Genomic DNA, 25,181 nt, shown 5'->3' with positions numbered 1-25,181 from the left:
GTCAGTGTGCGGTGGGGGAGGGAGGGGAGGGCCCAGGCCCGGGTCAGTGTGCGGTGGGGAGGGAAGAGAGGGCGCCTTTCAGAGAGCGCAGCCCAGTGTCAGGAAGCTTGTAGCTGCTGTCTGAGTTGGAGCCTGTTAACCTGGTCATTGTGGACGGGGAGAACCTGGCTCCTTGCTGTCCGCAGATCATCCTGTCCACCAACATCGCCGAGAGCTCCGTCACCGTGCCGGACGTCAAGTACGGTGAGACCTCCGCCAGGGGGGGCTGAGGAGGGCGGTCCGGGGAGACACCCGCCGGGTGGGGGCTGAGGGAGGCGGGGCGGGGAGACACTCGCCAGGGGGGACTCTGAGGGGGCCGGGCGTCGGCCGGCGGGGAGGAGGGTTCTGGCCAGGACGGCCTGAGGAGCTGCAGGAAGGCGTGCGGCCAGGACAGCCGGACGGTGGGTGGGCTGTCTGTGGGGTGGGGGGGTGTCTGTGTGTGTGCTGGGGGGAGAGAGCAGAAAACAGGTCTCTGTTCTCAGGAGACCCTGCGGGGGAGGAGGGTGTGGCGGGAGCGGGTGCAGGTGAGATGAGCCCTGCAGGAGCCCAGCGGGCTCTCTGGGGGACAGGGCTGAGGGAGAGGCGCAGTGCACCCCTGGGCAGGCGGCCTCAGTGAGGGAGGAGGGAGCGGGCGCTGTAAAACAGGACGGAGGCACGGGGTCTCTGGGCCCTGCAGCTGGTGACCAGGAGGCGGGGGCCACTCGGCTGGGTGTGGGGAAGCTGTCACTGCAGGGCTTGGCCTGGGCAGATGTAGAGTGAAGGCCGGCAGCCCCCTGCCCCCAGTGGGGCTCCTCTGTGACAGTCGGGCTGCAGGACCTATCCTTTCTGCCCCACGCCCGATCCTGGGAGGCGGGAGCGACCCGCCGCCCGCAGGCCTGCCCCAGCTCCGCCCGTGCCTGCAGTCCCTCGCTGCCCTCCTCACACCCCCTCTTCGGTGCAGTCATAGACTTCTGCCTGACGAGAACCCTGGTTTGTGACGAAGACACGAATTACCAGAGCCTGCGCCTGAGCTGGGCCTCCAAGACCAGCTGTAACCAGAGGAAAGGTGAGTGGCCACACGCCTCCACCTCAGCTGTGCTTCCTGCGCGCTCAGCCCCTCCCGCCACGGGGCCGGCTCAGGCTCGGCCTGAGCCCTGGACCTCTAGCCCGTCGAGTTTGGTGCAGGCTGTGCTGGGAGGGTCTCGGGGCCGGGTTGGCACTGCTGGTCACACGCTCAGTGCTGTATAAGGCGCCACTGACCTTGCCCATCACGTGGCCAGTGGCTTTGCTGAGCTCACTGATTGGTTCCAGGAGGTGTCTCTGTCTCTGCTGTTTGTCTGCTCAGAAAGTCTTGTCGTTGGCAGATGGGGTGGGGGTAGGCGTGGGACAGGAACTCCTGGGGAAGGACAGGGTGCCAGGCGGCAGGGCCGACGCCCCGTCATGGGGCTGCGTGCCCGGGAAGAGCACCTGCCCGCTGCCCCTCTGGGCATCGATGCAGGCAGCGACCCTCCTCCTCGGGAGAGTTATGGTTTGGGTACACCTCAGTACAGCTGCTCGGTGGTGCCCCCCTCTCCCCCGGCCCCAGCACAAGCTCCACGTGGACTCGCTCGTGCACTACCAAAAGCGGGGGCGGGAGGCCTCGGGGGGCAGGCCTTGGAGAACCAGGCGGCCGCCTCCTGCATGCACCTTCCCTCTGGCGAGGCCGTTCTCGGGCCGCGCCGCTGGCTCAGGGCCTCTGTCCTCGCCCGGCCCACGCCCGGCAGGAGGCGTGGCCCTGAGCGTGTGCTGCTGCTTCAGGGTCACGGCCTCACCCCAGGGTCCCGCTGGGGCCAGCGCTTCCCCACGGCAGGACTGCCCGGCACCGCCGTCGCCCAGGGCTCCGCTGGAGACGGGTCCTCTCGGGGTCAGGGGTCATTCTTGGCGCCTGTTGACGACAGGACCGATGCACGCGGCCTCTGACTGTCTCCCGTGCAGGCCGAGCTGGGCGCGTGTCGAAAGGCTACTGCTACCGCCTGGTGCACAGGGATTTCTGGGACAACGCCATCCCCGACCACGTCATCCCGGAGATGCTGGTAATGCGCGGGCCAGCAGCCTACAAACACTTTACGGGGCATCAGGTCAGCGGCCGCCAGCCTTTCGGACCTCAGACCCCACTGGCGGCCGTGCTCTGAGCTGTGACTTGGGTTCCATAAAACTCCTCGCTGTTGAGCGGTGCCCTGCGGGCTCCCCCCTCATCGGTGAGGCAGCGTGGGCGGGCGGTGTGCTCTGCTCCCCTCCCGATCCTCCCCTACCTGCTTGCTCTCTTTTGTTTTCTCTGTGTCTTTCCCCCCCTTTCCCCCCCCCCCCGGCCTGGCCCACCCCCGGAAGGAATTTACTTGGTTCCGGGACCACGCTGAGTGCAGCTGTCCTCTCAGCGCTGTCCCTTAGGCAGTACCATCCTGAAGGTGAAGCTGCTGGACATGGGGGAGCCCAGGGCTCTGCTGGCCACGGCCCTGTCCCCGCCGAGCCTCAGCGACATCGAGCGCACCATCCTGCTGCTGAAGGAGGTAGGCGCTCGCCGGGGAGCGGCCCCGTGCTGCCGCAGTGTAAGCATTCGGCCAGGAGTGGTCCGCAGCTGCTGGAAAGCCCGTGCGGTGTGTGTGAGCCTGGCGCGGTGTCTTCCCGGCAGGACCGCATCGCTTCCCTCCCGCACCTGGCGCCATCGCCTCCCAGGGCCCGGAGCTCTGCCAGGAGGAGCGGTGACCACTGAGCTCACTCCTCTGTCTTCACGCTGCCCTGAGAGCCACTGCCCGGAGGGGCTCACGCTGGGAGGCTGTGCGGCCCGGCCTGGGGCTGCGGGCTGAGCCCGGCCTGGGGCTGCGGCCTGAGCCCGGTCTGGGGCTGCGGGCTGAGCCCGGTCTGGGGCTGCGGGCTGAGCCCGGTCTGGGACAGCCGGCTGCTCTCCACGGCCTGTGCGCCCTCCGGCCCTGCCCTCCGCTCCAGCTGCCCCCCGCCATGGCCGGAAGCTCTGACTCCACCCTCAGCTGTGCTCTTGCGCCTGCACCCTGGGCCTGGGCCCAGGCACCCCATTCCTGTTCTTGGTTGGGGCTCCGCCCTCTAAGCCGGTGGTGCCTCTGGCATTTCGCCTTCATTTAACATCTGGGTTTCCTGTGGACACGCTGAGTGGAGGAAGGCAGTCTGCACGCAGCTCACAGGCTTTGCTGGGGGCGGCCAGCGTGCCGCGCGTGTGGGTGGTGCAGTGCAGCCCTGCCACGTGCGGTACACGGGCGCCACCCCCTCTCTGAAATGGCAGAGTGCTCTGAGCTCCAGGCCGGGCTGTCCGTGTGCTGGTGCGGTGCCTCTCCGAGCCTTTGCCCACCGGACCTGCCACCGTGAGGAACGTGCTGGTCGGGGCTGGCTCACGCTCCTCTGTCCCCAGGTGGGCGCGCTGGCCGTCAGTGGGCAGAGGGAGGACGAGAACCCGCACGATGGCGAGCTGACCTTCCTGGGCCGCGTGCTGGCCCAGCTGCCCGTCAGCGCGCAGCTCGGCAAGCTCATCGTGCTGGGCCACGTGTTCGGCTGCCTGGACGAGTGCCTGGTCATCGGTGAGTGAGGCCCCCCCCCCCCCGTGCCTGGTCATCAGTGAGTGAGGGTCCCCTCCCCCTCCCCCCCGTGCCTGGTCATCAGTGAGTGAGCCCGCCCCCCCCCCCCCCGTGCCTGGTCATCGGTGAGTGAGGGCCCCCCCGTGCCTGGTCATCGGTGAGTGAGGGTCCCCCCCCCCCCCCCCCGTGCCTGGTCATCAGTGAGTGAGCCCGCCCCCCCCGTGCCTGGTCATCGGTGAGTGAGGGCCCCCCCGTGCCTGGTCATCGGTGAGTGAGCCCCCCCCCCCCGTGCCTGGTCATCGGTGAGTGAGGGCCCCCCCCCCCCCCGTGCCTGGTCATCGGTGAGTGAGGGCCCCCCCCTGTGCCTGGTCATCGGTGAGTGAGGGCCCCCCCCCCGTGCCTGGTCATCGGTGAGTGAGGGCCCCCCCTCGTGCCTGGTCATCGGTGAGTGAGGGCCCCCCCCTCCCCCATCCCCCGGGCGCATGCCCTCCTGACAGCCCGTGTTTCCTCCAGCGGCGGCGCTGTCTCTGAAGAACTTCTTCGCCATGCCCTTCCGGCAGCACCTGGACGGGTACAGGTAGGCAGCCTTCCTGTTCGGAGCGGCCGCGTGGTGCTGCAGGCACCGGTGACCTTGCGTGGTGTTCGTTGCAGGAACAAGGTGTATTTCTCTGGCAATAGTAAGAGCGACTGCATCGCCCTGGTCGAGGCATTTAAAGTAAGTTCTCTGGCCTGGCCGGCATGGCTCCGGGGTGTGGAGCCGAGACCTGTGAACTAGGATCAGCAGGAGGCAGCTGATCAACTTGCCTCTCATCATTGATGCCCCCCCCCCCCCTTCTCTCTCTCCCTCCCTCCCTCCTTCCTTCCCTCCTTTCCTCTTCCTTCCCCTCTCTCTGAAATCAATAAAAATACATAAAAAATGTTGGAGGAAGTGGATGGGGGTGGGAGTCTAAGTTCTGAAATTGATGGAAAAATGTGTAAACTTTCTCTGGTCCAACTGGGTGAAGATGAACGTAGAAGACAATTGGAGTCGTCAGTGAAGCATTTTGAAACTCGGGTTCCTTTCCTTTCAGACCTGGCAGTCCTGCCGGCAGAGAGGGGAGCTGCGGCACCCAAAGGTAGGGCCCCCTGGTGCTGGGGCCCGGGGCGCTGTGAGACAGAGCCTGAGCCTGGCCTGGCCCTGCACTCCTGCTGGTGCAGGCCGCACAGCCGGCGTGCTGCCTGTGCAGTGTGACCTCGGAGTGTCCGGGGCCTCTCCCTGGTGCTCGGTACCAGTGGGGATGCGGTGGACCCGGTCCACTCAGAACCAAGGCCTCTTGGCTGTTCTGGAGAGCGGGCCTAAACCCGGCCTGCCAGCGCCGCCCCTTCCCGGCAGGGCTTGGTTCTGGGCTGTGCGCTCAGGCCTGTGGGCTGGGGTGTGTGCTCACTGCCGAGCTCAGCCCCCTCCCGCGCGCCCAGCTCCCTCGCGCCCAGCTCTGTGAGGGCTCCTTCCCAGGCTCGGCGGGCGGTTCTGCTGTGGCCAGAACTCCCGCTGGGGGAGCTGCGTGGCTGCAGGAGCCACGACGGGCTGCGGTGACCCGGGGCTCTGCTTTGTGTTACAGGACGAACTGGACTGGGGACGGTTAAATTACATCCAGATCAAGAGGATCAGAGAGGTAGGTGGGACCCGGGGCAGTGATGGTGTCCCGAGAGGCACAGCCTGCTTCCAGCCGGAGGAGAGTCCGTGTGTGACGTAGCAACGTTCTCCGTGGGGCGAGGTCTGCATGTAGGGAGCCTGCAGTGACGTCATGTGTTCGTTAACACACAGCAGCTACGGGTAGCTGTCCTCGTCCTGTCCTCAGAGGAGTGGCCCGTCTCGTTCCGGGCGCTGGGTCCCTGTGTCCTCCTGTTTCTTGGTTAGATTGTGTGCTGGGGGGAGGGGGAGGGTCCCCATGCCACCCTCGGGCTCAGTGATTGGCTAGGAGGACAGAGCTCAGACCAGCTGTTTGCTGTGCGTGTGGCTGGGGGTTCCTGCAGCTACAGGATCAGAATAGAGGCAGCGCAGGTCCCAGGCGCAGGGGGTGCCAGCACGAACCAGGAGCAAGGCCCCGGCGCTCCCAGGAGCCGTGAGGCACGATCGATTCTCCCTGCAGTGACGTGTTCACCAAGGCCAAGTCCTCTGCCGGGTCTTATGGGGTGGGGTTAGGTGGGCTCTGTGGTCGCGGGTGCCCCGTGGCTGTCTTAGCGACTTAGCAGCCTCTCCAGAGTCACCGGGGCGGCGGGACCCAGGGTCCTCCACCCACAGAGGACAGCAGCCTGAAGCGCTGTGTCCAGGCCTCAGCTACAGACTCTGGTGAGGCGGTCGGTCCGAGGGCCCCGGGGTTAAGCACGGCTGTCCAGGACGTGCGCGGTGTGGACGTGGAGCCTGCTGAGCCGGGGCGGGCCGCCCAGGGCACGGCCTTCCCTGCTCCTGGTTCTCAGAGAGCGGGCTATGTGTGCTTTTGGTTCTGTGGCTCCTGGCTAGAGGGCATTTTTACATTGTTTTTTGGAAAGAGAGGAAGTGAGGGAGGAATTGGGTGGGGGGAGACATCCACCACGTGAGAGAGACACACACCCTGGCGTCTAGGGCCGGGATCGGACCTGCAGCCCAGGCACACGCCCTCGATGGGGACACAGCCGACCCCCTCAGTGCCCTGGCGAGGCTCTGTCAGTGGGGCTCCAGCACCGGCTCGGAGGACGCCCTCTCGGTTTGAATTTACTGGGTGGGTTTTAGGGGAGGAGAAGGGGGTTAATGGTTAATTTCTGCTTTCTTGTTGACGCCTGCGTCTGCTGCTGCTGCCTTCCCAGAGGAGCGGGGAGCTCCTGTGGCCGGGCCGGCCTGGGGCGGGTCCCGGGTCCCGGGCCCTGCAGCGCTGGCCCCCGGTCTCCTGAGGAGGCTCTGGAGGAGCGCTGGGCCCCAGGGGAGGGAGTGGGTTAGAGCTTCTGTTTCGTGGCTGGCTTCTGAGTTCATTCTTCTGGCAAGTGAGTGAGTGACTCGCTTAGTTTTAAGTTGATTTTTGATTAGAGAGGTTGCATGTGACTGAAGGCGTTCAGGAATCTGGAGGCGCACATGCTGCGTGTGCTGGGTTTGGCCTTCCTGCTGCCCAGGCTTCCCTCCTCCCTGCTCTGTCTGCCTGTCTGTCCAGGTCCTCTCAGTTGTGTCTCCGGCGTGGTTTGTGGGGTTTGCTTTCTGTGACTTCCTGAGGCAGCTCGGCGGGGACTTCTCACGGCCAGCGCACTGGGCCGGGAGCGTGTCTGGTGAGGGCCGCTGTGCACGTTGCTCCCGCACCAGGGGCTGTTCGGAGCGGCTGTTTTCAGTCCCAGGAGCAGCCAGTCACACAGAGGCTTTGGGCTCCGATGACAAAGCAAGGGCTGGCCACGGCATTGGCTCCTCAAAACCTCCTGGCGGCGGCGGTGGTGCGTTGCGGTGGTTTCTCGGGTGTGCACGTGGCATGGGGATCACCATTGTAGGAAGTGAGTGTCGGGCACTTCCTGTCTGAGCCTGCTGAGCATCCCTGCTCCTGATTAGTAAGCTCCCAGGAGACCTGGGACACAGCCGCGCCTCCCGGTGGGCTAGTGCTCCCGGCCCGCGGTGTCACTGTCTGCGGGGCGTGCCTGGGACGGTGCCGCCGTCTGCGCAGGTGGCGGAGCTGTACGAGGAGCTGAAGAGCAGGATCTCACAGTTCAACATGAGCGCGGGCCCCCGGCGGCCGGCCCTGGACCAGGAATTCACGCACAAGCAGCGGTTCATCCTGCAGGTGCGTGGCCACCGCCCGCTGGCGCCGCCCCTTCCCGCCCTGGGGTTGCCCAGCTGGTCCTCGTGCCTGAGCTGGTGCCTGGGCGCTCTGACTGCCAGGGTGTGTGGGCAGCACTCGCTCCCAGGCTGAGCCTGCCCTGAGCTTCCGGACAACAGGCCGCTTTGGGCATCGTCGGCGAGTACAGCCCTCACACTGACACGTCCTTGCAGCTCCGCGGCCGAATGAGGAGCGGGTGGGAGGGAACTTACGCGACTCGGGAGCGATTGTCCTGGGTGGGGCCTGGGGGCATCTGTGCGCCTGGGTGTCGGTGTGGGCGGCTCTGGAAGGGGGTGTGGTCGGGGGTTATCACTGAGGGGGCCCCGCAGAGCACTTTCCACAGGGCCTGCTGGGCCGCTGCTCGACCTCAGTGTGGCTGCGGGAGCCGAGCCCAGCCAGCCCTGAGGTCCTGGAGGGGGCGTCTGCCTGCTCCCCCTCTGCTCCCTGCCTTCTCACCCTCCGCCAGAAGTGCTCTCGCTCCTAGGAGGCAGGTCCGCCGAGTGCGTCTGTTACGGCTTCATGCCTGAGCGGGGCCTCCCCTCACGTCGTCAGCGTTGCGCCCCGGGCAGAGGAGCCGCTGTGAGCTGCTGCGGCTGCACGGGAGTCCGTCTCTCCCCAGGTGGTGCTGGCCGGAGCCTTCTATCCCAACTACTTCACCTTCGGGCAGCCCGACGAGGAGATGGCGGTGCGGGAGCTGGCCGGCAAGGACCCCAAGACCACCATCGTGGTGGGTGGGCAGGCCTTCCCGGGAGCGGCACAGGGTGCCCAGGGCCCCCTCCCGGCACGGCGGCCCACCCTCTGGCCCCAGGAGTCCCCCGGTCCCTGGAGTCCCTGCGAACGGGAGCCCAGCCGTCCTGCTCCTGCGGCCCCGCCTCACAGCCCTGGGGAGGGCCGGCCGGCGGCGGGGCCGTGCTGAGGGTGGGCTGCTCCGTGTGTGGGCGCGTGGCGTCCCCCGGCCTGGCTCATGTGAAGCAGGTGTCCTGCCCCTAACGGTGGCAGAAGCAGCCTGGTGTGCGGCCACGCAGCTTTCCCCTCTGCCTGTGACCCTGCCGTCGCCCTTGGCAGAGTGAGGACGCGCACAGAGCCGGTCAGCGAGGCGGCGAGCGCCCGGGAGGGACGCTCCTCCCGCAGGGGCAGGCACGGCCGTAGTGGGCCAGGCCTCCCCCAGCTTCCCTCAGCCCTTCCTGTGGCCCCACCTGGCGCCAGGAGTGGGCGGCCTCCTGCCCCCCATGCCTGCTGGAGCCCCAGCTGCCTTCCTGTTGTGCACATCGTGAGCACCGCGTCTCCTTGGCACTGCCTGGGCCCCTGAGTGGGATTCGTCATTCCCGCTCTCGGTGCTGAGTCTGAGGGGCACCTGACCTGCCTCTGGACATCCCACAGGCAGGGCGTGGAGCGGGGGAGGATTGTGGTACACGGGACCTGGTCGCAGCCGGGTGAGGGGCCTGGGGGCACCCCAGACAGAGCCTGCAGCTCCTCGGTTGGGACCGGGATGCAGGCTGGCTTTTGGCCACGCCGAGCGACCTCAGCCTCCCTGTATGGCATCCGGGCTGTTTGAGGCCAGAGTTAGCCTTTGTGTAGCCATCTTCCCATAAGCAGCGAGTGCTGAGTGCACGGCGTGGAGTCTGCGTCGGGGCGGCGGCAGCAGCAGGACGTGAGCCGGCGTCCAGCTCCGGCCGCCGTGTGGCTCCGGCCGCCGAGCTCTGAGGGGCCGTGTGTTTGCAGCTGAAGCACACGCCGCCCTACGGCTTCCTCTACCACAAGCAGCTGCAGTCCCTCTTCCGGCAGTGCGGCCAGGTCAAGTCCATCGTGTTCGACGGCGCCAAGTGAGTGGAGGAGGAGCAATGGGGGACCATCAGTGGTCTCCGTGGGCACAGCCAGGCTGGCACCGCGTGGCATGGACTCCCGTGGGCCTTCGCGTGGGTGGGAGACGCATGTGGTCAGCATCTTTCAGGGGGGGCAGTTGAAGGGGCCGCGGGCAGGACAGTGAGAGGAGGGTCCCAGAGGCTCCCTGCGAGGGCTGGAGCAGGCCCCCCGCCCCTGAGGGCCCCCCGCCCTGCCCCTGAGGGCCCGAGGGGCTGCCTGCCCCTGGCGCACTGCCCTCCAGCACGGCGTCCCTCGCTCGGTGGCAGTCGTGGGGACTGTGTTGACCGGGCACTTGGAGGGAGGTGTCGGCAGGTGCCCTGCAGCCTGACCCCCTGGTGGGCGGGGAGGGGCAGCTGCTCTGTGGGTGATCGCCTGGTGTCTGGAGGGAGGCCTCCAGGCCCCCGAGCGTGTGTGCTCTCCTCTTACCATGAAACGGAAAGCCCACACGTGCCCTTCTGTTCTAATCGTGAACACGAATGTTTCCTGACCGATGTCGGTGCAGTGACCTGTCACTGTCGTGGCTGCGTCTCCCGGGGAGGGGGATTTGTTGGTGTGGCTGAGCCTCGCACTGAGAGGTGCCGATGCACTCAGCTGCTTCCCAGGTGCCGGCAGCTTCACTTTTACTTACTTTTTTAATCCTCACCCGAGGGTATTTTTTCCATTGACTCTTAGAGAGAAGGGGAGGGAGAGGGAGAGACAGAGACGTCGATGTGAGAGACACACATCTGTGTTGCCTCCCGCGTGCTCCTGCCAGGGCCGGGAGCCTGCAGCGAGGCACTGCCCCTGCCGAACCGAAGGGAACCCTCCCGTGGCAGCCGGCGCTCTGTGCCGGAGCCAGGCCGGCCGGGCCGGTGACGTGACGTCATTGCCTCGCGGAGCAGGGCCTTCGTGGAGTTTTCCCGGAACCCGACCGAGAGGTTCAAGGTGCTCCCCGCGGTGTACATGGCGGTGAAGATGTCCCAGCTCAAGGTGGCCCTGGAGCTCAGCGTGCACTCGGCGGAGGAGATCGAGGGCCGGGTGCAGGGGGGTGTCGTGTCCCGGCTCAGGAACACCAGGTACTCGGAGGGCTCCCCGTGCCCGTTTTCTTACACGGCCACCCCACGCTCCCCTGGCAGCACCGCTGGGCCGCTGGCCCCTCCCCTGGCTGTGTGCTGGGCGCATCCCTCCCCTCGGAGCCTCAGGGTCTCCATCTTCCCCCACTGAGCATGTTCCGGTGCAGTTCACATGGGTGTGGAGCAACCACCACTGCCTCCCGCCTCCCAGGCAGTGAGAGCGGAGGGAGCAGAAAACAGCCGGGTTCACTGCTCACACCTGTCCTGTCTGCGGGGGGCGGTGTGGTGCTGGCACCTCGGGTGCTACGAGCCTGGGACCAGAGTCTGAGCTGGCCCTTCCTGTTCCCTGAGCACCTTCCTCCAATTTCCTCTCCCCACCCCTCCCGCCGCCCGTAACCACAGTCTGAGCTCTTTTTTTTTATTTTTTAAAATACGGTTTTATTGATTTCAGAGAAGAAGGGAGAGGGAGAGAGAGATAGAAACATCAATGATGAGAGAACCATTGATGGGGGATCAAGCCCACAACTGGGCGTGTGACTTGACCGGAATCAAATAATGACCTCCTGGTTCATAGGTCCACGTTCAGTCACTGAGGCCGGCCTGTCGGGCCTGAGAGGTGTGTGTGTGCGTGCACTCATTGTTTTTGTGTTAGATTTCCCTTAGGGCAGTGCCTTCAGGGCCCATCCACGTTGTTTCAAGTGATAAGATTGCCTTGTGTTTTATGGCTGAGTAACATGCCACCCCTTCTCTGCCCACTCACCAGCCGGCACGTGCCCTCCTGCCCTGGCTGCTGGGACAAGGGCAGGTCTTATGCGTTGGCGTTTCCGGGCCTTGGCTAAAGGCACAGAAGAGGGGCTGCTGGCCGCCCGTCGGGGGCTCTGTGTCCGTCTGCGGGCCTCAGGCTGGTCTCCAGATGCCCCCGTGCGGCCCCCATGCGCCCGGTGTGCAGGGTCCCTGAGCCCCGCCCACCAGCGCTCTGCTGGGGTCGCGATGCTGCTGCCGCCATGGGGTGGCGTGACCGCTCCTGGAGGTTTGCTGGCTTCTCATGTGCCGTGGGCTCTGCCAGCGTCTGTCCAGGGGCCTCCGTTCTGTACCCAGACGTTGCCCTCTGGCTGCCACGTCTCCGCTGTGGGCCAACGAGCCTCTCCACTGAGCGCACTGCTGTGAGGCGGGCCGTGTGCTGAGTGTGGCTGCGGGGTGGCGGGGCGCGTTCCCCCTCCTTAGACTGAACCCAGGCCCTCCTTCCTCCTCTGAGAGCCAACCACACTGCGCTCCGTTCTCAGCGGGTGGGCTGGTGAAGGGCCCTTCCCTGGTGTGCGGGCTCCCTGAGCCCGCCTGGGGCTCTGGCTCTGGGCAGCGGCCATCGAGCACCTGAACTTCCTTCTCTGGGACCATGGGTGACATCACATGGCCCTGGGTCCTGTTCGCCTGTATGTGGTTGGCCTTTCCTCCTCGCACTTTCTCCTCGGGGCATTTTACTCCACCAGGAGCTTGAGCTGGTGAGGGCAGTGCGTGCCGTGAGCGCCATCATGGGCTGCCGGGCCAGGCACGGGGTGTGGTGGTCTGGACATCTGGGGTGCCTTTGCCTCAGCTGCTCTCGGTCAGTCAGGGGGCCTGGACTGGGGAGAGCTGGACAGGATCTACAATTCTCCACCTTACGGCAGTGAAGTCGGCGTTGGGGAGGGCAGGGTCGTCCCAGCGGAGCTGCGTGTCACACTGGGCAGCGTGCAGGCACTCTTAGCTGGAGGGCAAGGCCCTGCCTGGTCTCGGGGTCTTGTCCCGCTGGGCTGGCCGCCTGCCGAGTTCTGGAGGCCCAGGCCCCTCGCCTCCGAACCCCGGGACGCGCAGCCTGGCACTCGCTGTGAGCTCCAGGCCGTGGCTGTGTCCCTCGCGGGCGTGTGGCCGCTCAGGAAGCAGCAGACACTCAAGCTGGGGGACCAAGCCCGTCTCTGCAGTGTTTGCCCAGCGTGTTCCCGTCCCGCAGAGGTGGCGGGCGAGGTGGCGGGCGAGGCGGCGGTGAGGTCACACTCCCGCCTGTTCCCTGGCACGCTGGCCTGTGACTCCTTTTCCAAAACCGTGCAGGGTGAACGTGGACTTCCAGAAGCAGACGGTGGACCCCGTCCAGGTGTCGTTCAGCACGACGGGCAGGTCCCGGCTGGTGCCGGACCTCTTCCTCACGGTTGACGTCACGGAGGTAGGCCCACGAGTGTGCACAGTCCCCGTGGGAGGGGCAGTGGCCGAAATGGGCCAGCACGCCAGGTGAAGCACCAATGCTCGTTTTCGACCGAAAGCGGAGTTTTAAATGTTAGTCATGTTTAAACACTAAGAACCAGTTTTAGTCACAAGATGCACGTACAAACATTAATGGGAGTAAGAGTGTGCGCCTGTGCTGTCCATGTCCGTATGGCCACACAGTGAGTCTCGCACGGTTATCTGGGGCCTGGGAGCTGATGTGCCAGCTGGAGTGCAGGCATGCTTCCTGCGCGTGGCAGCCACGCCGCTGGGCAGCCACGGGCACCTGGCTCCCGGGCAGCAGTGGCGGCAGGGGGAGGGCTGCCGGCCGGCCTCCTGCTCCTGCTGTGGGGCGGGCCTCCCTGTGGCTGCCCGAACCCCTTCCTGGGCGCTGCTGGGAGCCCGGCCCCCTGCCGGCAGTGGTTGGAGCTGGAGCCGCAGGGGCCCGAGGCTCACGGTGCCGCCTCCTGCAGGTGGTGGAGGTGGGGCACTTCTGGGGGTACAGGATCGACGAGAAGAACGCCGCCACCCTGAAGAAGCTGATGGTGGAGATAAAGCGCCTGAAGCTGGCGCCCTTGGCCGTCCACCCGCACCCGGACCTGGTCTGCCTGGCGCCGTTTGCCGACGCCGAGGAGCGGAGCTACTTCCGGGCGCAGATCCTGTATGTGTCCGGGAGCTCTGCCGAGGTGCGTCCGCTGCGCTCACTGGGGGCCCTGGCAGTGGGCAGAGTCCTCCCCAGAGGGGAAGTGGGGCAGGAAGGAGAGTTAGACGGGTGCCCCGCAGGAGCGCTCTCCCTCAGGGGCGTGGGAGCAGAGGAGCCACACTGGCCTCGTGCTGACGTGCGCCCTCGCCTGCAGGTGTTCTTCGTGGACTACGGCAACAAGTCCCACGTGGCCCTGGACCTGCTGATGGAGATTCCCAGCCAGCTTCTCGAGCTTCCCTTCCAGGTGGGCGGGCTCCCTGCCATCCCGCCCGATCAGGCTCTGCTTTTTCCTGCACGTGTGTTGCTGCGGGCATTTTTGCCAGTGTTGGTTGTGGAGTTAAATACATGGACGGTTTCACAGTTAGTACAGGTTTCTGGTCCTATTGAAACCAGGCGACTTCTGGTGGCTGGAGACGGACGGACGGCTGTCTGTCAGGATGAGTAGGCCTCCTGCACCTGCATTGCTGCTGAGGAGCGAGCCCAGGCCTCTCCCCGGGAGCCTCGCTCAGCTTGGGTGCTTTTTAAAAAATATATATTTTATTGATTTGTACAGAGAGGAAGGAAGAGGGATAGAGAGCTAGAAACATCGATGAGAGAGAAACATCGACCAGCTGCCTCTTGCACACCCCCTACCGGGGATGTGCCTGCAGCCAAGGTACATGCCCTTGACCGGAATCGAACCCGGGACCTTTCAGTCCACAGACCGACGCTCTACCACTGAGCCAAACCGGTTTCAGCTCGGGTGCTTTTTTATTGGTTGCAGAACGTGAGGGAGAGGGGGAGAGCGGTGGCACTTCCATGTGAGAGAATCATCCATCGGCTGCCTCCTGCACGCCCCCACGGGGACCCCCGGAGATCTGGGCCGATGCCCTGAGGGAACAGAGCTGGTGACGTCCGGGTTTATGGGACCAGCCTGACCCTCGATCCACAGGGGCCGGGCTAGGGTGGGTTAATGAGAGCGCCGCGAGCCACAGGGCAGACCCTGGGGCGGATGGCTCAGACCTGGCCAGCCCTGCCCTCGCCCGCAGGCGCTGGAGTTCAAGGTCTGCAGGCTGCGCCCGTCGGCGCGGTCCCTGGTGTGCGGCGAGCACTGGAGCGGAGAGGCCAGCCGGCGCTTCGCCGCCCTGGTCAGCGGCCGCGCGCTGCTGGTCAAGGTCTTCTCGGTGGTGCACAGCGTCCTGCACGTGGACCTGTACCTGTCCTCGGGGCTGCAGGACTTCGTCAACGTCCGGGACGTGCTCATCGAGGAGGGCCACGCCGAGCTGGCCGAGGAGTGCTACGAGTCCCGGGTGCGCAGGGCCTGGGCGCCGCGATGGGGCGTCCTGTGAGGACCTGGGTGCCCTCTGGTTCTCAGACTGCGGTGGCCGGTGGTGGCGGCTGGTTTCCTGTCATCAAACGTTTAAAATGTCCAGCCCTCCCTGCAGCGGGGCCTCTGGGTCTGCGGTGTAGGCACAGTGAGGCTGCTGTGGCAGGTGGGGGTTCAGCTGTGACCCTGAGGAGAGGGGTGGGGGGTCGTGAGCTAGAGCTGCCCGTGGGGTCCCATCCTAGACACACTCCGGTCCCGGTGACATCCCCAGCGGTCGGCACTGCGGGTGCGGAAAGCACTCTGCCGGCTTCTCGCCCGCACACCGCTCGCGCCCGGCGCCGGCGGTGGGGCAGCCCGGCCCCGCTCCTGTGTGGGTGACGGTGTCTTTGGCAGTCACGCTGGAGCCTCCGTCCCGGAGGTCGGCTGCGAGAGGTCCCGCCTCGGAAACACGGGGTTAGTTGGACAAAGGGCTTTCACCCACTTTCCTGTAGTAAGACAAGCTTCTCTGCTTCTGTTCAGCAAAGCCACGAAGCTCTCAAGGGTCTCTTTTCCAAATCAGAACACGTGGCCGACACGTGCTCGCCGTCCCCCACGAAGGACAGTGAGAAGCACCTGATCCGGGTCTTGCTGGACAGCTTCTCCTCCAACAAGCTGGGGCCCCCAAACCACAAGGTACCTCCGGCCTCACTCGCACTGCCAGACCGTTTTCCTGGCTCCCCGGCCTCTTCCCCCGGGAGCCTGACACCAAGAGAGACTTGGGATTTGCTGTAGGGAACGCTTGGACTCGTCTTTCTCAAACACAGTAAATAAGTAGTGTGTGTTATTTCGTCACTAGAGGCCAGTGCACGAATTCGTGCACAGGTGGGGTCTGGCAGGCCGGCCCCAATCAGGCCTATCCGGAGGAGACAGCGGGAGGTTGGCCGGCCGGGACCTCCCTGATTGGGGCCCGATCAGGACTGGGTAGCAGGTCCCGCCCCTGATCAAAGTGGAGGGGCCAATTGGAGCTGGTGGGGGGAGGGGCTATGGGCCGATCTGGGCGGGGCCGGCTAGGAGCAGGGGCCTCCCCCCAGTCAGGCCAATTTGCTGGCTGCAGAGGGCGTCACAGCTACCAGCCTTGTGGTCATTACAGTGTCCTGGTCGCTGGCTTTTTACATAGATATGTTTTTGTTAATCCTCACCTGAGAGTGTTTTTCCATTGCTTTTCAGAGAGAGAGGGAGGGAGGGAGATGGAGAGAAACATTGATGTGAAAGAGACACATTTGTTGTCTCCCACCCATACCCCGACTGGGGGTGGGGAGCGAACCACAACCCACGCAAGTACCCTTGACTGGGACTCGAACCCGAGACCCTTCACTGTGCAGGCTGACCCTCTCAGCCACCGAGCCACACGTGCAGGGCTAGTCCTTTTTCAGACCAGCCTTTCCCAAGGCGAGCAGCTTGTGTATTGGGAGGACACGGCGGACATTGGGTTCCTGTGGCCTGCCTGTGAGGAGAGGGCACCGGCTGCGGCGTCCCCACCCTGTCCTGCCCACCCGCCTGGGCGCTGCGGGAGGGGACGCCCCCCGCCCCCCGGGCTGAGTGCTCACATGGCCCTGGCAGAGGCTCTGCAGTGTGCGTGGCGAGGGAGGAGTCAGACAAGGACCTTCTTGGGAGCACTACTCCTGCCGATCTCGAGGACGTGGCTGCTTTAAAAGCTTCCAGTTGCTCTCAGAGAGCAGGGGGACAGAACATCAGCAGGCGTCTTTCTTTTTAAAGCAGCTGCTTTGGGCTTAAGTGCACGTGCAGGGGCATCTTGCTTCCCGGTAACGTGTGTGTGGTGTGCACAGGTAGTACTGCACGGACCCTTTAACCCCTACGAGCTGAAGTGCCACAGTTTGACCAGGATATCCAAGTTCAGGTACGGTTCCCTCGTCCCCGTGGGCGGTCACTCTGCTCCCAGAAATGGCTCCCTGTACCCCAACGTGTGAGCGCCTGTTACCTTTTCTAACTCGCCTCCCTCCCTCCCTCTCTCCCTCCCTCCCTCCCTCCCTCCCTCCCTCCCTCCGATCTGACAGCCGTTCTGTGCAAGATGTTTTGTTTTTTAATATTTTTTTTATTAAATTATTATCTGTGTATATATTTTAACATTGCCCCCCCCCATACTGTGCAAGATGTTTTTGAGTATTTCCCATCCAAGACTTGTTTTTTCCTGTCCTCACTATCATTGTGGTCATTCGGCACATTCAGACTGCCCAGGTTCTGAGGACAGCGCAGCGTGGGTGGTCAGTAGTGAACAGTGCAGTCGGTGACCTCCCACAATGGTGGGTCCGTGTGGGGTGCGCAGGAGACGAGGCCTGGGGGCCACGGCCCTGAGAAAGCACCGAGGCCCCACAGGGAGGCTGTCAGAGACCTTGAGGCTCAGGGTGCGGCGGCCACGGGGTGTGGGGAGAGGGGACCAGGAGGGAGCGCGGGCGCAGGTGGGCCTCCCCGGAGAGTCCCTCCGCGGAGGGGTCGGTGGGAGCAGAGGGTTGCGGCTGGTGCAGTCGCGGTGCCGGGGGCAGCCCTCCTGCGTGCGTTTTCCTGGGTCACTGGCCGCAGGGGAGCTGCCCCTCAGGCCCTGGGCCGGCAGCACGGGGCCCGGTCTTGTTAGAAGTGAGACTCCCGCCCAGGCCTGCTGGCTGAGCACGTCGGCCCCACGGCGGCCAGGGGACCACGGCCGGCGCTCCGGTGTGCCCTGGGTTTCGGGTGGAGGGGTCCCGGGGGCGAGCTCACACCCGGGGGGCGTGGGGGCTGCACGGCGTCCATGCCGGGCCCAGAGCCCCCACTTTCTGCTCTCCGTGGGCGTGGGGTAGTGTCTGCAGCTGATGTGGGAGTTCTCTGCCCCTCCCTCCCTGGGTGCCTGCCTGGCGGAGGTGGGAGGGAGAGGGCATTGGGCATCCACACGCCCAGGCGGGACCACGGCTGTGCCGTCCTCCCAGGCGCGTTTGGATCGAGAAGGAGAGCATCAACTCTGTGGCCATCAGCGACGCCCCCGAGGACCTGCACCAGCGGGTGCTGGTGGCCGCCTCGCTCTCCGTCAACGCCACGGGTGAGTGCGGCGGGGCCCTCCGGCTCCTCCCCCCGCTCCGGTCCCCCCCCCTCTCCGCTCCTCTCCCCTCTAGCCCTCCAGCAGGCCCTGAGCGGTGGGCGGAGCCGGTCTGAGAGGGGAGCCTCGGCCTCTCCTGCCCCAGAGCAGCTGCCCCTCATCCTCACCGCCTGCGCCGCGAAGAGGAGCCGGCCAAGCCCGGCCCTGCAGGCCCCCGCTGGCCCGAGCAGAGGTCCCGCCACGGCTGCGGCTGAGCCCTGGGACCAGGCGTCGGTCTGCAGGACTGAGGGGCCGGCCACGGGGCCCATGGCTGCGGGTGTGCCTGTGGGGCCAGGGCGGCGGTGGGGCTTGTGCACAGGGGCCCGCACACCTGTCCGCAGGTTCCACCATGCTGCTGAGGGAGACGTCCCTGCTGCCGCACATCCCCGGGCTGCCTGCCCTGCTCGGCATGCTGTTCGCCCCGGTGATGGAGCTCAGGTACCGCCGGCCCCGGGAGGACCACCGGGTGGCCCCAGGGAGGACCACCGGCCACGACGCACCTGCTGCAGGCCGGTGCCCTGTGCCGGCGGGCACCTTGGCTGAGGGCAGCTGAGGCTCAGGCAGGTCCCCGCAGCCTCCCCAGGAGTGCAAATGCCACAGGCAGAGGAGACAGGTGGAGCTGGCTCGTGGCTCTGACGCTGTGAAGGCTGCGCTGGGTGCGTGGCTTGTGAGCGTGGCTTGTGAGCGTGGCTCGATGTCTAGCAGCTAGTTGTCAGCAAGAGCCCAGGCAGTGCCGCTCAGGTGCCCCTTGTCCAGCCTCACCGAAGAGGCGCGGGGGGGGGGGGGGGGGCGCGGGGGCGGCGGCAGCAGTGGGCGCAGACACGGCGCCTCGTCTGCTCACGGGGAGACGTGGGGCTCTAGGCGTGGTCGGCCACCATGTCACTGATGACTGTGCACCCCCGCTTGTGGCGTGGACCCCGGGGACAGCTCCGTCCTCGTGGAAGCAGCGCCAGCCCCGCTTCTCGCCGCCTAGGGTGGACCCGGACGGGAAGAGCTACACCGGAGCCCTGTGCGGCCTGGGCTGGAGCCCGGCCACCGGGGCGCCCATCCTGCCGGAGCACGACATGGAGCTGGCCTTCGACGTGCGCTTCAGTGTGGAGGACGTGGTGGAGGTGAGCTGCTCCTGCGTGCCCCGCTGCCCCCGCCCCCCGTCCCCCGTCTCGTCCCTCTCCCCTCCCGCCCGGCGGGCGGCGGTCCGGCTCCTGTGCTGCCTGGGCGCCGGCAGCGCGGCGGCCGCTCAGGCTGTGGGGACGCGGAGGCAGAGGCAGCCAGGCCCGCACGCTGTGGGCTCCCGCAGGGCCCCCGGCCGCTCCTCACAGGCTCCCGCAGCCATCCACGGAGAGCGTGTGCTCAGACACGGGCTCCAGGCTCAGGGAGGGTCTTGTGCTCAAGAACCTTTGTTGCTGATTTTTGCTTCTTTTTTGTTAATTTCTTAAGTGACAGCAGTGGCAGTGGAAGGGGCTGTGTCTTAATTTGCTGGGAGAGGAGGGTGTGTGTGTGTGAGGCTCTGTGCCGTGCTGAGCGGGAGCCGCAGGGAGCCGCTGCCCCAGGGCCACCGGGCACTCTGCTCCTCCCTCTGCAGATCAACATCCTGCGGGCCACCATCAACAAGCTGGTGTGCGACGGGCCCAACGGGGCCAGGCACCTGGGCCCCGAGCGGGTGGCGCAGCTGCAGGACAGCGTCCGCCAGAAGCTGCTGGGGTGAGTGCGCTTCCTCCGCAGCCCAGCCTCTGGCCCTCCAGGAGTCCGGGCGGGGTAGGCTGGGCGGCGGTGACAGACTCTGGGCTGAGGCGGCATCTAGAGGCTCAGCGGGAGCAGCCGCCTGTGACTGTCGTAGGCCCTGGGCAGGAGCTGGGCACCCTCACGTTGGGTGACCTGAGAAAAGTGGAGCCGAGGGACCCTTTCCAGGTGCAGAGGCAGTGGGTCCCTGGGGGCAGGGCCTGCAGGCTGAGCTCGGCCTGTGAGCCTCCCCCAGGAAGGTCAGGGACAAGCCTCCTGACCCCCCTCTCCTTGCTGCCTGGACCCCCAAGGCCAAACCCAGCCAGACCGGGGCTGGTGGCAGGGCCCTCCGCCAGACAGCACCCTGAGCTGTGCGAGCAGGTGGGCGGTGTCCTAGCTGTGGGCACTGACTGGCGAGCGGAGCTGGGAGCTGCCGGGAGAGAGGCTGGTTTGGTTCACTCTCCCCCCCACCCCCCGCTCCTCAGGAAAACACACACATGTCGCAGGTAAGGTAGCCTGTGAGGTGTGGCCCAGAGAGGGTCGTGCTGTGGGGCGTCCCGCTGGTCACCATGCTCGAGAGGCGTGAGTGCAGGGCCACGCAGGCCTGACCCCAGCCGCCTGCCCGGTGGGGCGCGTGGGGCCTGCGTGGCCAGTCGCACCCTGAGCCTGCTCTGTGTGCGAGGTCACAGCGAATTTGAGGGCAGGTGCAGGGTTGGCTCTTCAGGAAAGCGCAGTGGATGACTGATTCTCTTTCCCAACTTCTAGTTTATTCTGTCAGCTGAAGCCGAGAGCGAGGACGGCCCCCAAGTGGCCTGAGAAGCCGTACGAGTGGAACCAGGTGAGGGGCAGCGGCCCAAGAGCAGGCGGCTGGTTATCGAGGTCGCACAGACCTCTCCTCCCCCAGACACACACACACACACACACACACACACACACACACACCCGTTTCTGGACCAGACACCGGCCTGGCCTGCCTGGGGCTGTGGGTGGAGCAGAAGGCCTGAGTGTCCCTGTCCTGGCTCCCGCTGTCACAGCACCTCCAGGGCACCTCCCGGGCGGGCCAGCCAGCAGCCATTCGCTCACAGTCTCAGAGGCTGGAGGCTGGGAAGGGGCCCGAGGTGCAGACCCTCCAGCTCTGGGGTTCCACCTGCACCCCCGCATCCAACCCTGGTCACCTCCCGGCCTTATCGCATTGGGTGTGAGCCTCAGCAGGGAACCTGGGCCCAGCTCAGCCTTAGCATCAAAGCCTCAGCGGGGCCCTCCGCCCCTGGGCCTCTCCTGGGAAGGGTGGAGAACAGGGTGCAATGTGGGGTCCCGGAGAAGAGCCCAGGAGGGGTCAGCTTTAACCCAGAGAGGGGTGTCTGGTGCAGGCCCCTCCCCAGGGCCACGTGCCCTCACTCCGTGTGCCCGTGACCGGCTTTGTCGCCAGAGCCTCAGGGCCGTCCCAGCCCGCTCTGCAGGGGCGGGCTCTGCGGGCCCCGGGGTGGGGCCCGGCCATGCGCCGGTTCCCGGGGTGAAGCTCGGAGCAGAACTTCCCTGTGAGGCTGGTCAGCGCTTTAGGAAAGGTGACTTCCTGGCAGGGAGAGACCGTGGCCGGCCGCGAAGGTGGCTTTCCCGGGGCGAGGCTTATCCGTGGCACCCCGGATGTGCTGACCCCTGCGATTTCCCAAATGTGGGAAACTCGACTGCATGGTTGGTGGGGGGGGACTGCGTTCACGCTCTCCCCTGAAATACAAAACAAAGAACGTGCTGCTTCGTACGCTTCCAGCGAAGTCACGCACGCCACGCCCACACAGGCGCGGGGGAGCCGGGGGCGGCTCCGGGCCGTTCCGTGGATTGAAGGCAGGTCACTCAGCGGGGCTGGACTGGGCGAGGTGACCTGGGAACGCGCTTCTGCTGCCTCCCGCCTGTGCGTGTGCCTGTGCGTGTGCGTGTGCCTGTGCCTGTGCGTGCGTCTCCCTTCACGCGGCTCTCCTCTGGGCCCGTCCACAGCTGACGGGTGCTTTTGTGCCACAGGTGGACCCGAAGCTGGTCATGGAGCAGGCTGAGCGGGAGGGCGGCCGGGGCAAGAGCCCCTTCCTGTACCAGCTGCACCGGCTGATCGTGCTCAGCTCCTAGGCGCTGGGCGCTCGGGCCGGCGGCCACCTCCACGCCCGTGTCTGAGCTCGGTGCCTGCTCCTGGCAGGGATCCGCCTGTCTTACCTGAAAACAACCTCCGGAAGCCTCGCCCGACAGAGCCGTGCCTGCTGTCCGAGGAGGCTCAGCAGCCGAGCTCGCGTGTCCGCCCCCCTTTGTCCCGCCCCGCCCACCACAGCTGCTCTGCACACCCGGGTCCTCCGGTTCTGTCCAGGAGGGAGCATGTCTGAGTTCAGGAAAAGGAACTTGAGTTTTGTGTGATTTAGGTTTTCATCTCCGTTACAATTCTCAGCTCCCATTTTGGAAACCAGAGGTTACTGGCAGCTGCATCTGTTCAGACAATAAAGCATTAGACTCAGTTTCTGTTTCTGACATTTTTACATCAGGAGATGGAAATGTATTTTAACCCCAAAAAAAGTCCAAAGTTATAAAACCGATAAAGGAATATAGGCTTATTTTTTTAATGTTATTGATTTTAGAGAGTGTAAGGGAGGGGGAGAGAGAAACATCAGTGATGAGAAACATGGGTTGGCCACCTCCTGCCCTGCCCACACTGGGGATGGAGCCGGCCACCGGGCCTGTGCCCTGACGGAGCCCACTGCTGGGCAGGAGCCAGCTGAGCCCTCGTGGCCACGGGTACAGGGCTGTTCTCAGAGCGCCTTTTAAAAGAGGCCTCGCCGCCAGTGTGGCTCAGTGGTGAGTGTGGACCTGGACCTGAGGGCTGGGGATCGAACCTGCAACCCAGAATGGAAACTGTGACCCTTCAGTTCACAGGCCAGCGCTCTAACCATTGAGCACATGGGCCAGGGCACAAGGAGGAGCCTGCACAAGGGCTGCTCTTAGAGACCTGGGGTTGGAACTGCCTGTCAGCCTCACGGGCTGTCTTCTGGCTTCAGTGTCCGGAGTGAGCTGCTCGTACTTGGGTTTCAGCTCCCAATTCCAGGGGCGGGGTGGGGCGGGGCGCTCTGTCCTCATGAATCCGGGCGTCAGGACCGGGGCCCTGCCACCTCAGCCCCGCAGGGTCGCTGCCGGCAGGCCTGGAGCCCCCACGAGCTGGCAAACCGTTGGCACGGGGACACCTCGTTCGGGAAACGAGGTCGGACGCGTCGAGGAGGAGTTCCCGCCGACGGGAGCACGTCCGGGGTGCGATGGCGGTGGCTTACCCCGAGGGGCGTGGCTCAACGGTAACGGGAGCCGGCGCCCTCCCTGCAGCCCGGCCACGTGGCTCTGCCCGGCGGGGGCTGTCCCTTCGCGGTGATTAGGAATTCACATCAGGTCCGAGGCCTGGTTCGGCGGATGCCCCGTGCAGCCAGCCGCCCGGGGTAACTGTCTCCACAGCAGTCCGCCACGCGCCCACGTCACGTCTCGCCTGCCTGGTCCGATTCGTGGGCGAGGTGTCTGCAGCTGCCTCCTCGCTGGGCTGTGAGCTCGCTCGCTCTCGGCTGACGGCCCTGAGGAGTGAAGCTGCTGGGAGCAGCCTCCTGGGCAGACGGCGATGCCCGAGGGGCCTTCTGGGTGCCCAGCGGTGCGGTCACTTACACACAGAGGCCCTGGAGCCGGTGGCCCTGCCCTGGAGCCCTCCAGGGGGCCACGCCAGGCCCTCCAGCAGAGGCCCTGGAGCCGGTGCCCTGCCCTGGAGCCCTCCAGGGGGCCACGCCAGGCCCTCCAGCAGAGGCCCTGGAGCCGGTGGCCTGCCCTGGAGCCCTCCAGGGGGCCACGCCAGGCCCTGCAGCAGAGGCCCTGAGGACAGGCAGGGCGGCTCCTGCTCCTGTTCTTGCTGCCGGAACCCCCAGTGGGTTTCTTCAGGAGACGGTCCTCGGCCAGACCTGCTGATGGACGTGCTTTCCTGGTCTGTCCGACTCCCTTACGGAGTGGAAAGCAGCGTTTTCCAGGGTAACCGGCTACAGTGCTCCGGACGTTGCTGAGACCGTCTCCGGGACTCGCATCGCGCTGTCTGAAACGCCCCATAAGGAGGCCCCACCTCCCCGCCCGCTCCCACCCGCGTCCCACTCAGACGGGTCCCTCCTGTGAGCAGGGAGCCGCCGTCGCCCGGACTGGCTTCTGGCGCACAGGTTAGGCCTCCTGCGGCTCCGGGCAGGCTCTCGGGTCCGGCGTGTCCGAGGGGGCACCCCTGGCTCCGTTCGTCCCCGTCCTCACAGGCCGGGCTCCCATCGGCTGTGGGAGGGCAGCGGTGAGCACGGGCACCTGTGTCTCCGGACCCCCGCACCTGGGCCATCCCGGAGCGGCTGCTGGGTCCGGACAGCGCTCCAGCCAATGGGCTGTGCTGGCCACGTCTTCCCGGGCCACACGTGGCTTCTCCCCTGCCCCGTGTCCTCGGTGCACAGACCATTCGGGCGGCTGTGTCCCATTTGTCTGTGCGCATCTTCCTGCGCTTGGGAGTCACATCCAGTAAACTGCTGCCAGCCAGGCTGACGGTGAGAGCGCCGAGCGAGGCCCCGGGAGCTACAGCCGAGTAGGAGCAGCCGAGCAGGAGCGGCCGAGCAGGAGCGGCCCCTCCCTACCCCAGCCTTAGGGGGCTGGAGTGAACAGGGGCCAAGTGGTGACCTGGGAGAGGGGGTTTGGGCACAGACACCGGGATCAGTGCCGAGGGGCCTGGGGAGGAGCCCAGCCTGCCCAGCTCAGATCCCAGCCCCCAGGACTGAGGCCCTCTGTGAACAAGCTGCCATCTGCCCTCCTGCTGAGGTGGCCGGAGCAAACCAATACAGACCCCCCCACACTAATACAGACCCCCAACCTAATACAGACCCCCACACTAATACAGACCCCCCAAAACTAATACAGACCCCCCAACCTAATACAGACCCCCAAAACTAATACAGACCCCCCAACCTAACACAGACCCCCCCAACCTAACACAGACCCCCCAACCTAACACAGACCCCCCACACTAATACAGACCCCCAACCTAATACAGACCCCCACACTAATACAGACCCCCCAAAACTAATACAGACCCCCCAACCTAATACAGACCCCCAACCTAATACAGACCCCCAAAACTAATACAGACCCCCCAAACTAATACAGACCCCCAAACTGATACAGACCCTAAAACTAACACAGACCCCCCCAACCTAATACAGACCCCCAAAACTAATACAGACCCCCAAAACTAATAGACCCCCCACATTAATACAGACCCCCAAACTAATACCCCCCAAACTAATACAGACCCTAAAACTAACACAGACCCCCCAACCTAACACAGACCCCCCAACCTAATACAGACCGCACCCCCCCAGGCAGCGTCCAGGTGACTGGGAAGGGACTTACTTATGACCAGGATCACAGTAACTTCAGTAGAACCACATCCGGGCTCTTCCCAAACCGCGGACGGCCTGGGCTGTGCCCGGAGCGGGCAGCTCCAAATCGGTCCTCAGACCCTGCACCGCCCCTCCCTTCCCGCCCTGCCCTGGGGGTCCTTCTGGACCGGGTGCGAGGGGCGGGCTGGGGTCTCTGCCCAGGCCCGACCACCCCATGGAGTGGATCCCAAGGTGGTTAAGGGCACCAGGCTGCTGGGCACCGGGTCCCTGCGACTGATGATGCTACTGTCTGCGGGGCACGAGCCTGCACCCCTGTCCCTGGCCCCAGACAGGGATCCCTGGCGCTCAGGCCTCGCCTCTCCAGCCAGGCCCCGC

General features: G+C 65.5%; 1 protein-coding gene and 1 non-coding gene across 2 annotated transcripts in view; both read left to right on the top strand.

Moving 5' to 3' along the window:
• TDRD9 (tudor domain containing 9) overlaps nt 1-21,580 on the top strand; it is a 44,276-nt gene extending 22,696 nt beyond the window's left edge. The window contains exons 12-36 of the mRNA XM_036432477.2: nt 186-243; nt 980-1,084; nt 1,993-2,090; nt 2,433-2,564; nt 3,437-3,602; nt 4,113-4,176; nt 4,251-4,314; nt 4,670-4,714; nt 5,198-5,251; nt 7,256-7,372; nt 8,028-8,135; nt 9,131-9,231; nt 10,153-10,326; nt 12,406-12,517; nt 13,029-13,241; nt 13,413-13,502; nt 14,287-14,547; nt 15,084-15,236; nt 16,391-16,461; nt 17,522-17,631; nt 18,009-18,105; nt 18,641-18,779; nt 19,250-19,368; nt 20,152-20,224; nt 21,403-21,580. Coding sequence (XP_036288370.1) covers nt 186-243; nt 980-1,084; nt 1,993-2,090; nt 2,433-2,564; nt 3,437-3,602; nt 4,113-4,176; nt 4,251-4,314; nt 4,670-4,714; nt 5,198-5,251; nt 7,256-7,372; nt 8,028-8,135; nt 9,131-9,231; nt 10,153-10,326; nt 12,406-12,517; nt 13,029-13,241; nt 13,413-13,502; nt 14,287-14,547; nt 15,084-15,236; nt 16,391-16,461; nt 17,522-17,631; nt 18,009-18,105; nt 18,641-18,779; nt 19,250-19,368; nt 20,152-20,224; nt 21,403-21,504 — 2,826 coding nt within the window. The 3' untranslated portion in view covers nt 21,505-21,580. The remainder of the gene's footprint in view (nt 1-185; nt 244-979; nt 1,085-1,992; nt 2,091-2,432; nt 2,565-3,436; nt 3,603-4,112; nt 4,177-4,250; nt 4,315-4,669; nt 4,715-5,197; nt 5,252-7,255; nt 7,373-8,027; nt 8,136-9,130; nt 9,232-10,152; nt 10,327-12,405; nt 12,518-13,028; nt 13,242-13,412; nt 13,503-14,286; nt 14,548-15,083; nt 15,237-16,390; nt 16,462-17,521; nt 17,632-18,008; nt 18,106-18,640; nt 18,780-19,249; nt 19,369-20,151; nt 20,225-21,402) is intronic.
• LOC118715888 lies at nt 20,953-21,114 on the top strand. The gene has a single exon (XR_004987006.1). It is a non-coding gene; the product is annotated as a U1 spliceosomal RNA (small nuclear RNA).
• Nucleotides 21,581-25,181: the final 3,601 nt, after the last annotated feature.

The sequence above is a fragment of the Pipistrellus kuhlii genome, unplaced genomic scaffold (genome assembly GCF_014108245.1).
Source record: "Pipistrellus kuhlii isolate mPipKuh1 unplaced genomic scaffold, mPipKuh1.p scaffold_m20_p_110, whole genome shotgun sequence".
NCBI classification, from domain to species: Eukaryota; Metazoa; Chordata; class Mammalia; order Chiroptera; family Vespertilionidae; genus Pipistrellus; species Pipistrellus kuhlii.
This window is presented reverse-complemented; position numbering and strand designations above follow the sequence as displayed.